The sequence below is a fragment of the Furipterus horrens genome, unplaced genomic scaffold, assembly GCF_987537825.1.
Source record: "Furipterus horrens unplaced genomic scaffold, mFurHor1.1.pri manual_scaffold_6, whole genome shotgun sequence".
Classification (NCBI taxonomy): domain Eukaryota; kingdom Metazoa; phylum Chordata; class Mammalia; order Chiroptera; family Furipteridae; genus Furipterus; species Furipterus horrens.
In genome coordinates, this window is record NW_028327176.1 from 103192789 (window position 1) to 103209056 (window position 16268).

The following is a 16268-nucleotide window of genomic DNA, read 5'->3' on the forward strand; positions in this document are numbered from 1 at the left end:
TGCTTATGATTTATAGTGATCATCGGTGGAGGCCCATTTTCAATAGAGAGCTGTGTGAATTTTGATTATAGACATTATTATTTCTTTTCTTTAATGCTTTTGCTTCAGATGACCTCACAGTGACCTAAATTCTAAAGTTATGAGGTTCACAATTCTCACAATATGACACTAAAATCCAGATTCACTAATATCTAGCCTACTTTCCTGTCCATCTCAACTTTTTTTTTAAAAGTATACATCTTAACTTTTGTGAAGTCATGAGTTTATTTTTTAAATGCTAGAGGTACAAAGTGAGAACATAAACAAAAGTACGATTGTATTTTTGAGCTCAGAAATCTTGGAAAAATTATTATTATTATTATCCCCCTTATCCAAGATTTTATTTTCAATTACCCACAGTCTACAGCAGTCTGAAAATATTAAATGGAAAATACCATAAGTAAACAATTCATAAATTTTAAATTATGTGCCATTCTGAGTAGTGTGATGAAATCTTGTGCAGTCCTGCACTGGAAGTGAGTCACCCCTTTGTCCAGTGTATCCAAGCTATATAGGCTATCTGCCCATTACTTATTTAGTAGCCATCTAGGTTATCAGATCAGTTGTTACTATATCATAGTGCTTGTGTTTACGTAACCCTTATTTTTGCTTAATAATGGCCCCAAAGCACAAGAGTAGTGATGCTGGCAATTCAGATATACCAAAGAGAAGCAGTAAAGTGTGTGTATGTATAGGAAAAAACATAGTATATATAAGGTTCGGTATTATCTGTGGTTTCAGGCTTCCACCAAGGATCTTGGAACATATCCCCTGTGCATGGGGAGGGGGGACTATTGTATTATTGTTTTAAAATCATCTCTGAGAATGCCAGGTGGGGAAGCACAGGCAAATTTGTATTTCTAGCTCCTGAGGAAGGCATTTGCATGGTTTTCCTTGGTGTTGGCCCCAAGTTTAATACCAAAAAGAGGATTTCAGTTTGACAACTGAGATTATGGCCTCTCAGATATTAACAGAGGACAGGTTTCCAGGCACTAGCACTGGCAATTTAGCCAAGTGTACAGAATCCATTTTCCAGCATGGGGGCAGCTAGCTCCTCGGATTTCTCAATATCCTCTCTTCTATCTTTGAGGGCCATGTAGGGTGATCACCAGCCTCAAAATGCTTAGGGAGAAAGACATTGGTCCCAGCACCTCCAGAGGAAATTCAGATGACTGAAAGACAGCTAAGAGGAATTTCCGAAAGTACGAGGGTAGAAACACTTTAAGAGTAGGGCAAGGTTATCCTGGCCTTTCCACCAGGTCCAGGACCCCTTTGCTTTTTAGTATATCCTCCCAGGTTCCTTAGCCACTGTGCCCAGAATCTGAATACCATAGACTCCACTGACATAACATTCCATTTGAGCTGCTTAGCAAAGGAGGGCAGGAGCTATGTAGGAGGCCAGTGGTGATTCTTAGACCAGTGCTTCTCACATTTTAATGCACACATGAACCACCTGAGGGGCTTTAAAATGCAGATTCTGATTCAGAAGGTCTGGGGTTGGGCCTGAGATTCTGCATTTCTAACAAGCTCCTAGGAGATGTGAGTTGAGAATCACCCTTTCAGTAAAAAGATTTTAGACAACACTCTCCTGACCATTTTTCTTCCTCCACCTACTTTTTTTTCTTTTTCCTCATAGAACTTTGCCCTTTTCAGAAGCTGAACCTTAAGATAACCCATAACTAAAGAAATCCAATGTATGCTCAGAAAAGCAAACTTTGAATTTGACCTTGCCACTGAATCTCGGAAGTTCTTTCATCAGATTGCTCAGTGGCTTGGGACTAGGAGAATATTCTGATATCAGCCTTGGATTCCAGGGATATGTAGCCAGCATGTTAGCAATGTGTACATTGGCTCAGGAATTTTGCAGTAAGGAAGGACTGAGCAACAAGAAACTCTCCCCAGTGATGATCATCTTGGGTCCTCAAGTCTACTTCAGCTGCCTGAGTTTAGGGCATGTACTCTGTTGTTCCTGGAGAACAAAGCTCAGAGGGCTTTCTGGACCTTGGAGGCAGAAAGCTTCTGCTTCAGGAACAAAATTGCTTTGGTGATTTTGCTACTAGCAGTTATCCTTGCTTTGTTGCCTATCGTAATAATTGACCACTAACATTTAATATGTTATTGTTACTATATTCTAAGTCATTTGCTGTGTTTGACTGTGTGTGCTGATCCTGACAGATGACACATAGTAGAGGGATTTGACTTTTCATCCACCCACATGGGTTGGAAGTTTCTGGCAGTGGGCAAAAAATTTTTAGTGGCGCCTGGTGACGGGGTGACTCTGGTGCCTATAGTTGGTAGAAGTATGCAGGAAAGAAGATGGCAGCTCTCAAACATTTTGGAAGAGCTTTCAAAACTTTTATCTATATATCAAATCATGGATAAAAATCCATGTGCATGTGCATGTGTGTGTGTGTGCATGCACACAAACATATACACACAGCCATGGATAAATAATATCTACCCTTTGCTTGGTTAACTGGTGGGGTTTGGGGGCTTTAATTAATTGAAGCGTTTCTTGGTGTGGATGATGTTAAAATTAACACTAATGGGTTAGTCAACACTCCACAGGATGTTAATATCATGAACAATTAAAACAATCTATCATAAATATTTTCTGTATGAGTTTTGAAAGACAGAATGTTGAGTGTTATTTTAAAGGACATCTTCAGAGCAACTGTTTGAAATAATACAGTTGCCATAGGTATATGCTGTGCCAAGCATTTCCAAATCCCGAGGCATGCCTTGATATTCATTGTCTTTCATGCAGCTATCTTCTCTCACTGTCATTAATACATAATATTTTTTTTCCTCCAAAGGTGGTACCTGTGTGGTCAACCCCACAGACTTGTTTTGCTCTGTCCCTGGCCGTTTGTCCCTTCTCAGTTCTACTTCCAAATACAAGGTGACCATTGCTGAGGTGAAGAGACGCCTCTCACCACCTGAATGCCTCAATGCTTCACTCTTGGGAGGCATTTTGAGGAGGTAAGATGAGGTTGTTTTCTGGCACTGTGGGTCTCCTGACTGTATTGATACCACACTCTCCAACCCTCAGCTTTTACATCTTTTGTCTGACATTGAATTCCCCAAGTGGTCAAGATTTCTCATCTTTTTCCTCGGAGAGTAAACTCTTAAAACCTAGTTTTTATTTGTTTTTGGACAGAGCAAAGTCCAAGAATGGGGGCCGCTGTCTGAGAGAGAAGCTGGATCGGCTTGGCCTGAACTTGCCAGCAGGAAGACGGAAAGCAGCCAATGTTACCCTCCTTACTTCCTTAGTTGAAGGTATGGCTTTTCAGCTTTGCAAAGTAAGCATAGAAAGTTAGCAATTCTTTAAATCTCAGGATTGTTAGAATATGCTGTTTAATTTTTGTCTATATCAGTGATATTGAACCTTTTTCATTTCATGATACACATAAACAAATTACTAAAATCCCACAGCATAGCACTGACTAGCATAGCTCAGTTGGCTGGGCATTGGCCCACAAAGTGAAGGGTCACTGGTTCAATTCCTGGCCAGGACACGTGCCTGAGTTGTGAGTTTGATTCTCGGTCAGAACATGTATGAAAGGCAACCGATCAATGTTTCTCACATGGATGTTTCTCTCCTTTCCCCCCCCCTCTTCCCCTCTCTCAAAAAATAACTAAATACAATCTTTAAAAAATTCTGTGACATACCAAAAATATATATTTTTGCTGATCTGACACAAATATGTATAATTATGATTCATTCACACAAGACGGCTATTGTTGTGTTGGCTGTTGTCTTTTTCTTATTTGACAATTTAAGGGAAAAGGGGTCAGTGCTCCTGACTAAATAGTCAGGTATTACATGTTTTAAAAATTCTTGTGGCACACCAGTTGAAAATCACTGTCCTCTACTATTAAGCAAGGTAGTTAACATTTACAGGTGAAGTTCCCAATTAATCTTATCAAGTATTAAATTACATTTAATATTATATGAAGCTCAGATAATTCATAACATTATTTAATTTACCGATCTTGGCAATAATAGAGAAAAATAGAACAATGGAAGATTAGGTACTTTAACAAGTATACCCTAAATAAAAGCAACAAAAAATGGCTGTACTATTGTCGTTTTTATTATTGTTTATTTTAGAGTTCAGATAAATTTGACTTACCTCATTATAATTCATTGCAACATGATCTACAGACTAAATATTGTAATAATTGTTTATAAAGAGTTCACAATAGCCTAGGCATGATACTGAACCTGAAAGCACATTATTTTAATTTAGTAGACATCTAAAATACTGTGAAGTTCCATGGCTTTGCTGAGTCTCAGGTTAATGTAAACCAGCGTGGTAGAGACAGTGGTGGAAATATATTTCCAGAAGTTAGTTGTTTCCATTTCCCTTTTCCCTTTCGTTTTTTCCTTGAGGACAAAACTTCACATGTTCTTATTCAATCCTCTTTTAAGAAGAGGTATTATTAAGGATTCATTTTTTACTTTGTGGGGGAAATTTTGAATGTCAAAGGAGAGTTCTACTATAATTCAGAATACTATTGTTTTAAAAACGAACAGAGGCTTTCTGCCAAGACTCACTTAAATACATCTGTGACATTCTTCTTGCATTGGTTGCTCACTTGTCTATAAGGTGCTATAGGAGGCAAAAAGTAAGTGAAACACAGAAACAAACATCTCATATCTTTCCAGACTGTCAATACATAGGACTTACTGTACAACTTTGTGAAGTAGCGTGTTCTTGACATTTGTCTTGGAAAAAATTGCTTTGCTGATTTTGCTATTAACAGTTATCTTTGCTTTGTTCCCTAATTGTAATAACAATAACCACCACAATATTAATATTATTTACCAGTAATATGTAATAAGTATTACTATTACTACCTTCTATGGCTGTGCCATGTTTGCTTTTGTTAGCATGTGCCGATACTGAGAGCTGACATACGGCAGAGGGAGTTGACCAGTTACCCATCCAAAACAGATGGGGAGAGACTGGGGTGGGGAGGGCAAAGTAGAAAAAATGATTAATGCTTGATTCTAAAATAAGACAGATTCCTGCTCAATTTAAGTGAAAATATTATTAAAATTATAGCTATTTAACAATAGGACAAAACACTTGTTCAGGATATAACTAGAAACCTGGGTGATTTTAGAATCATATGGTGGGTGGAACTTGATTGGTTCTTATACCTAACTCCACATTAGAACCAACTGACAGGTTTATTTAAAATTTCTGGGCCCCGTCTCTTATAGAAACCATCCTCTGGTGGTATGGTCCAGGCATCTATATATTTTTTGACACCCCCAGTGATTCTGATATATAATGAGGTTTAAGGCTCATTAATCTAATTGTTTCTTGAGTTGCTTTCCACTATATAGGATAGACTGAGTATGAATTCTTATGAAATTTGTAACTGATGTGAAAAATAAAGGACTTAAGACTTCTCCATGGTGTCTGTGAATGTATTGGCCAGTACAAACAGAAAAACCATAAAAGGATATATTCACGATTCTTCTTATTGATTTTTATAGTAGCCAAAAGCACTGGAGTATCCTGTGTGGGAATCATTGATCGGAGCTAACAGAGAGGATGCAGGTTAAATATGTGAAATCCTAGGATGGTCTCATGGTCTTGCCATCTACTCTGTCAGCTACCTCTCCTACCACAGGTGTCTAACTTCTGTTCTATTCATTTGCTCTCTGCTTACAGAGGGGTCACAGCAGCTGTTGCTGATGAAACTTAAGATTTTATTCTTTCCAAATACAACTTAATTTAATTAGATGCTTTTGATGTCCCCAAAATAGGCATGATGTAGAGAAATATATCTTTTATTGTAGAATTCCAGGCACTTTAATGGAGCTATAAAAAAGAGATTTAGGGACAAAGAGATCTTTTCCATCCATCAGCTACCCACATATTACATTATGATCCTCAAATGAACAAATGAATGCTCTTACACACACACACAGACACACATTTTGTTTCATCACTCTGCTATGTTTTCTGATATTTTTATTCTATTGTATGTTTCTGCATTCTTTTTAAATGCTGATTATATACCCACTAAATTTATTTCAAGACTCTCTCTTGAGTCATGGGTCATGACCCATGGTTTAAGAAAACTACAAGTTGTCTTAGAACATGAGGAGAACTTAATATCTGAAGAATAAGGGCATTCCACCTAAATTAAAACAGGCTTCATTGTAACCCTGGATGACAAGAAGAGTCGTTTTATTGTTTAGAACTCTTCTATTTATTTATATTCCCATATTTTAGTTGGGTTAGTGACAACAAAGTGCCATGTACTGCATTAGGCTCAGAGTCCTTGGGAGTCCTTTAGGTGATGCAGGTGTAAACAGAATAATGGTAACCCAACTCTGATTTATCAACCTCTTGGGATATTGAAACAGTTCATGCTTCTCTTCAGCACTGTTGTTACCTTGATTCTTTCTGGGCTTACATGACTCTAACTTAGTTATTTTAGGGTTTGTTTTGTTTGTACAGTTTTGGGTGGTAAATTAAAACTTCACCATGTCTATTAGTTGGTGTGAAAATAAGGCTTTGAATTAACAATATCTTTAGGTAATATTTTTCTTCCTTAATCAAACATTTTTGCAAAAGCTGACAACATTTTAGATTAAATTTTTTTTCAGAAGATCTAAAACTAAATTTCTAGTTGTCAAAAATGGTCCATCGGCATTCTTATAAACCTATGTTTTTGTGGGAAAGAATTCTTATTTTTTCCATCATTTAAAAATTGATATCGCCCCTTTTTCTCCTGGGTTTTCTACATTAATTTATATATGCATTTTAATCACCATTATAATTTTTCATCACAATTAGCTTCTCTTGAATGTTTCTTAACTCTTTGAGTACCATATGTAATTTGAAATTTGGATCAACATGAGAAAAAATTATATCAATATATAACCTGAGGTATAAAAAAGAGAACAAAACATAAAATACAAAGTATTCCATTGTTATTTACATTTATAGCCATCAAAAAAAGTCGCTGGGAGCAACGCTGGCACTTTTGGGAAAATTTGTCAGTGTTGCTCACAGTGATGTTGGCACTCAAAGGGTTAAAACTGTTGCTTAAAACTTTTCGCTCTGGCTGGTGTGGCTCAGTGGGTTGAACATCAGCCTGCAAACCAAAAGGTCACCAGTTTGGTTCCCAGCCAGTGCACATGCCTGGGTTGCAGGCCAGTTCCCCATTTGGGGGCATGTGAGAAGCAAGTGATATTTCTCTCCCTTTCTTCCTCCCTTCCCCTCTTTCTAAAAAATAAATAAAATATATTTTTAAAAAGAAACTTTTATAGAATAATCTAGCCATGACAGAATTAGTTCTTTCTCAAACATTGTGATGGCCCAATACATTGCTGAGGATTTAATCACACTTCCCTCCTCATTTGGTCCAGTATTTGAGCACAAGGCAGATAATATCTGATTGGCTTTTTCTTCATAGACTAGACTTGGAAATAAATCTCATGAAGGTCAATTGTCTATGACTTTATATGGTACTTGTCTCTGCCCTTTCCTGAAGATTTGAATGCATCTTTGCCATCGCTGCAGTTTTGATAGGAATCCCATAGATAGATTACTGTATGGGAACTATGTCAGCTCTACATGCAGAGAAGATTTAACCTTTGTGATGATCTGATGATTGAACAGTAAGATACCTTGTGATGGGAATTAAAATTAACAAATGAATAAATGTTTTTCAAAAATTACTCCTGTCACTAACATAACAGTAGTTTCATCATAATATTCCTAAATTTCCATGCTCGCCTTGGATTTTCAGTCATTTTGTTTCTTATTATTTTATAACCTTTCCCCCTGTATTTCTTTCTCTTTTTTTGTTTGGAGTAGATCATAGTTTTATTCAAATATAAGTGGGAATATTGAAATAGAAAATCATGTCCTTTGCAGATTTATTTAGAATTATCTAAATTTTTAACTTTTTAATTGAATTTATTGGGGTGACATTGGTTAATAAAATTATATGGGTTTCAAGTGTATAATTCTGTACTACATCATCTGTATATTGTATTGTGCATTTACCACCCCTATATTTCTTTTAAATGGAGTCACTCTACTAATAGCTTCCTCCTAGAATTTTTCCCAAATCAGCATATCAGTCATTATTTTAGGGGTCACTTCAGGGATTTACAATCTGAAGAGAAACCAGAGTATATCACTTTAGGGTTTTATAAGAGAGGGTTACTTAATGTCAACTTATAATATATTTAAATAATTCCCAGTGTTTCTGTTACAAATATCATTATCCCTGGTAACCAATGGGATGAAGAACTCAAAGCTGACTATCTTTTACTTCATCTCAAAATTAAGGCCCATATTTAGAGTTGGGAATATTTCTGTTCACATAACATAGGTATATTGACCTAGAAATTAGAGATGAGTATTTGAACCTAAAGTCTCCTGAATGTAATACTAGATTTTACCCCCTTTTTACCCATGTCTTCGTTTAATGGGTTTTAAGTATATACCTATGGTTAATACCATTTCTTGTACCTCCACCTTATCATAAGCCTGCAGTTCTTTTCATTTCTCCTTGTTCATCACATTGCTATGACTTCTTTATCCATTCTCATATTTATAACATATTAGAGATGTCACTCTCTGGAAAATATAGTGGATTAGAGTTGTTTAACTCAATGAACTGATCTTCCTGAGATCTTGGGATATCCCCAGACTCCTTCAGAGTGGAACTAGCTCTATCTCTAGAAAACATTAAAAGAATTTGACCAGTATTATTCTTCTAGTTCTAATACTCTTGCTATATTTTTATTATATGTGAATTGGCAAGTTCTGCAGCTTCCACCTTATATTTTACTCCAGAATAATGTTTGCAAAATTGGAGGAGACAATTACGTAGTCATTTCTGCCCACCTCATTTGAAAGGAGTATTGTGAGGGTGAGAGACAGTTTTACTCACTTGAGAGTGGGGTGCATTCCTGGACCAGTTCTGCTGAATTTGCAAAAGCTTATAGAACATTCCCAAGCAACACCAGGAATTCTGAAACACAGTTTGAGTCCTTAAACACAAATGCCTTGGCTTGCAGTTTGTCGTGATAAGTGGTCAAATTCTGTTTACATATGTTTTTAGAGAACAGTGTCAGCAGTAAAAGGTGAAATATACATCAGCCAAAGAATGGGACTGTTTACAAATTTGTGTGTGATCCCTATTCACTCTTTTCAAGTTTAAAACCTTTGTCAGAGTTGCTTCCTTCTTTAGTTTCAAGAGTAAGCTCCCAGATTCTTCCCTGCACTGCTTACCTCATGTGATCTAGTTATATTATTTTCAAAATGTATTATCCCTTGGCTTAGTATTCCTCTCCAACCCAAATATATCATTTTTGAAATTTTGTCTTATTTTGAGCTAGTTACTTATCCTGTTGAGCTTCATTTTCTTAACTTATAAATAAGGATTATAATATCTCTAATAATTAGGATAATGTGAGCTGTTACCACAGTGAATTCCCAAATTTTCAGTCACTTAACACAACAGAAGCTTATTTCTCACTCATCACAGTCCGATGTGATGTCCCTCTTCAGAAGCCTTCCTTCCTCTTGCAGTCTTTTTCATGATCCCTGAGTCCTTCCATCTGGAGCTACCTTCTTCTCTAGGCCCTATTCCTTCAGCTCATGTTAAGGAAAGACATGATGGTGAGGGTACACCGCTTCTCACCCACTTGGCCATGAAGTGACCCACATTACTACTGTTCACAATCCTTAAGAAGTAATCACATGGTATACTAGAAAAAGTAGTCTCTCGCTGGGCAGTCTCCTCAGCAACAACTCTAAAGTCTGTAAGAAAAGGACAAATGTTTGACAGTCTGGTACTGATATCTGCATTAACATCTGCATGTGTCTTTTGTAGGAATAAGTACATTTGTTACATAACCTCTGGTTTGCTCCAACTGAAACAAACCCATGGGCTGTTTAGTTAGGGGCCCGATTGCCTGCCGCCAAAATTATAACTCTCAATAACAGAGTTTAGTGAAAAGAAAAAGAACTGTTTATTTAACAGTTATATAGATCTAATTATTTGCGGATTTCTGCTGTCAAGTCTTATGTTCTTTAAAACACCCATAAACACATATCCTTGCCTCCCCCCTACCAGACCAGGCTAGTTTTAGAAAAGTTAGAGAAACCGTTTCCCTACTTTCCAAACACAGTTCAGCTTTACCAGTAGCTGCCAATCATCCAATTCTGATTGGGGAGGTCTGTGTTAAGGTGCTCGCCAGCTTTTAATCCAGAACCGCATGAATTCCCAGCCTCCTTGTGAGCTGCATGGAGTTTTCCCTTCTCAAAGCAGCATGATGTACCCTCTTAAAACTGCACGGTGTTCCCCTCCTTGTAATCCACATGGAGCACACAGTTAAAATGTCTGCCCCCCATCTTTAAACCCCTGACTGTGTCCTGTGATGCAGTGGGCATGGCACTCAATCCTGACCATTCACAGAACCTCAAGCAGACTCTGTGTGCTTTTTCCATAGTATCCCAGGGTCCAAGACCCCTCCCATCTACCTGAGGCCTTGGATGCATTAAAGCCATTTTTGCATAACAAAGACACTAGCCCCTAGCCTCAGGCATGTGAAGACATCCTGAAAGCTGCTTCCTTCTCCCCATCCCCCAGCCACAAACTCTGGGGGTTTTTGGACACCCCTGTTTCTGTAACACATTCACATAGATTTAACACTTGGTACCATGTGGCACAGAAGCACTTAATAAAGATCCATACCTGTCTTCTACCTTCTTCCTTTCTAAACAACATCATTTAATAACAAAATTTACTCATAGTCATAAAACGTTAGCTCTGGCAGGAAATGAAAGATTGAGTAGTCTATAGCCACTAGGTCATAGCAGTTAAGAGTGTGCTTCTTAAGTCAAAAAACCTTGTTGAACACACTTCCACCGCTTGTTAGTTATGTGCTATAAGGAAATACATACAACCTCTGTAAGCATCAGAGTCTGTCTATAAAGTGGTGTTAATAATAGCACCCTGTTCATAAGGTTGTTGAGAGAGGTAAATCAGAATGTAAAGCACTTAACATGGTATTTAGCACTAACTTGGTTCTCAATAAATTTTAGTTACCATTATTCTCGAATGAGTAAACTAAGATACAGTGAGATTAACTGCTCTGCAAAGGATGATAAAATTGGGAGCCATAGCCCTGGCCAGTGTGGCTCAGTTGGTTGGACATCATCCCACAAATTGAAAGGTCACAGGTTCAATTCCCACTGAGAACACATGCCTAGGTTGCAGGTTCAGTCCCCCATCGAGATGCATATGAAAAGCAACCAGTCAATGTTTCCCTCTCACATTGATGTTTTTCTCTCTTTATTCCTCTCTTCCCCTCTCTCTAAAACCCATAAGCATGTTCTTGGGTGAGGATTTTTTAAAAATTGGGAACAACAAGGATAAGAACCCAGATCTTCTGGTTTGCAGCATTACCATCTATATTCTACTTGAATTTCCATTTTTGGCATGGATTATGCTGACGTTGCATCCCTGGACTATTCTGAGTTGAATAAAAGTATAACTGGTTTAGAAAGAAGTTATCAATTTGTGGCCCTGTTTTTCACTGTAGATTGGCTGTCCCTCCTGCTAGGAATCCTGGGCAAGTTTCTTGAGCTTACTTATATCCTCTAGTACAAGTTTTTATTTAAAATCCTGATGGACCCCCTGCCACTACTTAATTGCCCAAAGTTAAGATGACATTACATCTTGGTTCATCCCACTTCTCTGGAATAATTAGCAATAGCATCGCTTATACTTTTGATAGGATGTCCATCTAGTCAGTCAGTCAATCAGTTATAAGATTACCCTCTTTTCTTTCCAGTCCAACCAAACCAACCAAAGATAGGAGAAAGGAATGCTATCACTTGGTGCTACTTCCCCATTTTCTTAAATACAGAGCCTATGCAATTGTATTTCCAGGAAACAAGGGAAAATATTTTGGCAATGAATTCATTCCTATAGAAGAGGTAATAGCAAGTGGAGGTGTATCAAGCCTGCTTGATATGTGATTAGTCCATGGCTTTTTATTTTAGGAAGATGTATTGGTCACTGCTTGAGGCTTGTAGGATTCAAAACCAACATCTTTTTGCCAAGTATTTGTGATAATACATGCACAGGGCATGCTCAGCATTAGTGCTCTTCTCATGAAACTAAAGACAAAGATGGTAGTCTCATCACCTTTATATGGGTACCACAGTGGGTGTTTATGGACTGTGTAGCTTAAGGCTAGCTTTCAGGGATTCGTGACATTTATAGGTCTGAAAGGACTGTCATCCCAAAACAATTCTTCCACTAACCATTCCAGACATCACATTCCCACATTATCCTTCCTTTGGGATAAAGGTTTTCAGCTTTCTTCTAAAACTGCATGTGATATAAAATGGTAATAAATCAGTTCTTTGTCATAATAACTCTGGTGCTTATTCAGTTAGACAATAACCTAAAACATTTCAATAACAAGGGGACCCTGATGCTCCCTTTTGCAAACAAATGCTCTAATATTGAGTTGCCAGTGGAATTGGGCTCAATAAAGTAAATACTAATAGAGCCTGTGTTGATCATTCATTTGCAGGTCTCAGAAAATGACTTTTTTTTTTCAGACCAATAGATACCATCTCATCTGTAAATTTCTTATTCTAAGTCATGAAATAGTTTATGTATGAGAGACCCTGCTTTGATAATTGGTAATTAGATTACAATTAGATATTTTAATCTAATATTTAAGAACTAGTATTTATGAGAATTTTCAATAACTGGTCTCAATGAAACGGAAATTGTATCATATAATATTGTAGACAAATAGACACCTTCTTAGAAGATATCTTAAATCATTTGCTAACTTCCTAAAATTACCTGCATCTATGATTTCCTTCATTTTTAGGGGGGAAAAGTTGAAGTAGAGGAAATAGGATACTACACAATGATTCTTTGTCTGACAACCTGCTTGGAGTGTCCTTAAATTCCTGTTTCTATTTGTGGTGACTGTGGCAGAAAGACAAATATATTCAAGCCCATTTGGCTCAGCCCTGGCCTTGTACCCTTCAGTCTGCTCATTATACATTGTTGTAAATCGTAATGCTTACTTAAAGACATGTCTCTACATTGTTCTATTTGTGATTTCATTTTCTTTTTTCTATTATTATCTTTCAAACTTTATGCCTCAATTAACATGCTTTTCAAACACCTAGTTGTTTTTTTCTGACATTTACAGTTATCAAAATTCATAGGTATTCTAATAAAATTGTAGGCTAATTGTTATTATCAATATCTAACTCCTACTGAATGGAAGTGGATGATCTGAAATTTCTCATGTTTTAATTTACAACAGATATTTTAGTTTAGAATTAAACCTAAGAAAGGGGTCAGAGTGTAATTTTGCTTTTGAATTTATATAATTTTAAATAGATAACTTATAGAAATGGTAAAAAATTAAATGTTATAAAAGAATATGTGTAAAATATCTCCTTTTCTTTTTGTTCCTCAATCATTCAGTTCCCCTCGTGGAAAAAAAAAATCATTGCTTTCTGTATTTCCTTCCAAAGACATATATGTATATGCATGGGTTTTTTACTCTATGCACTTTCTGTATGTTGAGGTTTTTTTCACTTATATTATTGGGTTTTTTTTTCAGTGATTACAAATTGTCCATTCTTTAAAATACTGATGGTATTTCATTGTTTAAGTGCATTATAATTTTTTAATCAGTCCTCTACTGAATAACATATAGGTGTTTTCAATCTTCAGCTATTACAAATCATACTGTACAATGAGTAACCTCATGCTTAAACATAAATAATTCTACAAATATGCAAGCACATCTATTCAATAAATTCATAGGGATGTGTTGCAGGATGCAAAGATATTTACATTTGTAATTTCAGAAGATTACGGGAAGATTGTTATCACAGTGGTTGTAAATTTACCTCCATCAGCAATGGAGTACTTCCATTGTGCTATAGTCAAGGCAGGATACAATCAACATTTTGATCTTTGATAATATGATTGGAAAGAAAAGGTTACTTATATTATAAAGGAGATTGAATTAATTCTTAGGAAAATTTTATGATCTTTTCTGTATGTTCATTTACTTTGTCCTTATAGGGTAATTTTGTATATTTTTCTTATTTATTTATAAGTACTCTTTATATATCAGAAAAGTTGTCTGTATGTCTCTGATATGAATTGTATAATTTCTCCAGTCTTGGCTTTGGTATGTCTGTTTGCTGTTAAGAGTTTTTTGGTTGTTTGCTTATTTGTTCAAGTCTATGTCCTACAGAACATTTGGATATTAATATAGTCATTTCTCATGTATTTTACTTCATGACTTTTATCTTTTATTATAATACTTTTAAATACCTTTTTATTCCAAGATTATAAAAGATGTATCTCATGTTATCTTCTAATTACTTTGCAGTTTTATTTTTATGTTTAAATCTTTTATTCATCTGGACTTTGTTTTGTTGCTGCATATATATTATAGATTCAATTTTATTTGTTTTTTCCCCAAATGTCCACCCAATTGTCTCAACATTTTATTAATATTCCACCTCTTCCCTACTAGTATGAAAAGCAAACTTCATCTTACATGAAAATTTCCTATGCAAATATACTTTTGCAATAGACTGATGGCTTTGTTTCTCCAATAATGCTATCTCCACTTCTACAATCACATTTTCTTTTTTGTTTCTAGAGTTTGTACTATATCAGTCAAATAAGGCAGAACTTTTCATGCAAGAGCCCAGATAGAGGCCTTTCTAGTTTAATATTAACTCTATAATGACTGGCATCCCTTTGTATAAGCCAATATACATCTTCCTCAAATACATAATGCTTTTCCTCCACCTTAGAACAGTGGTTTGCAGCACTGGCATGTGATTACTGCAGAAGCTTTCAAAAAATGCAGATGCCCTGACTCCAGAGATTAATTGAAATGGAGTGGGAACCAGACATTTTTAAAAAATAAACTCTCAGTCATGGACGTAGCAAGGGTTGGAAAACACTGCCTTCAACTATTCTATTAAGTGGCTCCACTGATATAACAATATACTCTTATTCTCTGAGTTTGCTATATATTTTGACCTTTATAGCAATTCTCTTTTGCTCCAGGTTTTCACTGTATGCTTTGGGAAGGGTGTCTCACAAAACTATTATTGAAAGCTCTTTTATTTAAAAAACATTTACTGAGTACCTATTATGAATTAGGTTCTGTGCTAAGAACAGAGTATAGAATGGGGAACAAAACTATCACTTTGAAAAACAAAGTGTTCACGTTGAGATAAAATTACTATTAAGCTAGGGAAACTACCACATAATAAGGCACCTGTCTATATCACAGATTGTATGATATATAGTGTAGAGTACACTTCTTTTGGAATAGTTTGGGAAACCTACAACAGATATATTTATTTTGTCCTGCAGCTTGAGGGTTTATTGTAGCTGCATATCATAAGGTGATTCATTTAATGTAATATCCAGTTTTGAAAATATTTTAAATTTGCTTTCTAATAGGCATTATTTAGAATAATTCCAAAGATAGACTTAAATGTGCTCTTGCACAGTACATATAAGTAAAGCTGAAATCATAGGTATGTGACTGGAATTTAACACATATGAATTGTTGCTTTTATTTAATAACATTGGCTAGTGCAATAGTAAGTTAAACCTAAATTGCTTTAAAAAAAGTCCTCACCTAAGGATATGCTTATTGATTTTAGAGAGGGAGGAAGGGAGAGAGGAGGGAGGAAAAGAAGGAGAGAGAGAGAGACAGACAGACAGACAGAAAAACATTGATGTGAGAGAGAGAGACATTAATTTGTTGCCTCCTGTATATGCCCTGACTGGGGATTGAACTCACAATCTTTTGATGTACAGGACAGCACTCCAACCAACTGAGATACTCAGCCAGAGTCCTAAACTATTTTTAAGGTAATATTTATAGTGACAGTTGGTAAGCATTATTTAGTGAATAACAGTGTAGGAATGTCCTTTAGTACAAATTAGTTTTAAATATTGATATTTAGTCGTCTAAAGTACCAATAGAAGGAAAAGGCCTTGGCCCTGGCTGGTTAGCTTAGTTGGTTAGAGCATCATCCTCATACACCAAAGTTGCAGGTTCAATACCTGGTTAGTGCACATAAAAAAATCAATCAATGGCCCTGGCTGGTGTGGCTCAGTGGATTGAGTGCCAGCCTGTAAACCAAAGG

General features: G+C 36.2%; 1 protein-coding gene across 2 annotated transcripts in view; it reads left to right on the forward strand.

The window, feature by feature from the left end:
• TFAP2D (transcription factor AP-2 delta) overlaps positions 1-16268 on the forward strand; it is a 59355-nt gene that overhangs the window by 12349 nt on the left and 30738 nt on the right. For both annotated transcript variants that reach the window (XM_090280476.1, XM_090280474.1), the window contains 2 exons: positions 2856-3021; positions 3200-3318. In XM_090280476.1, coding sequence (XP_090136602.1) covers positions 2856-3021; positions 3200-3318 — 285 coding nt within the window. The remainder of the gene's footprint in view (positions 1-2855; positions 3022-3199; positions 3319-16268) is intronic.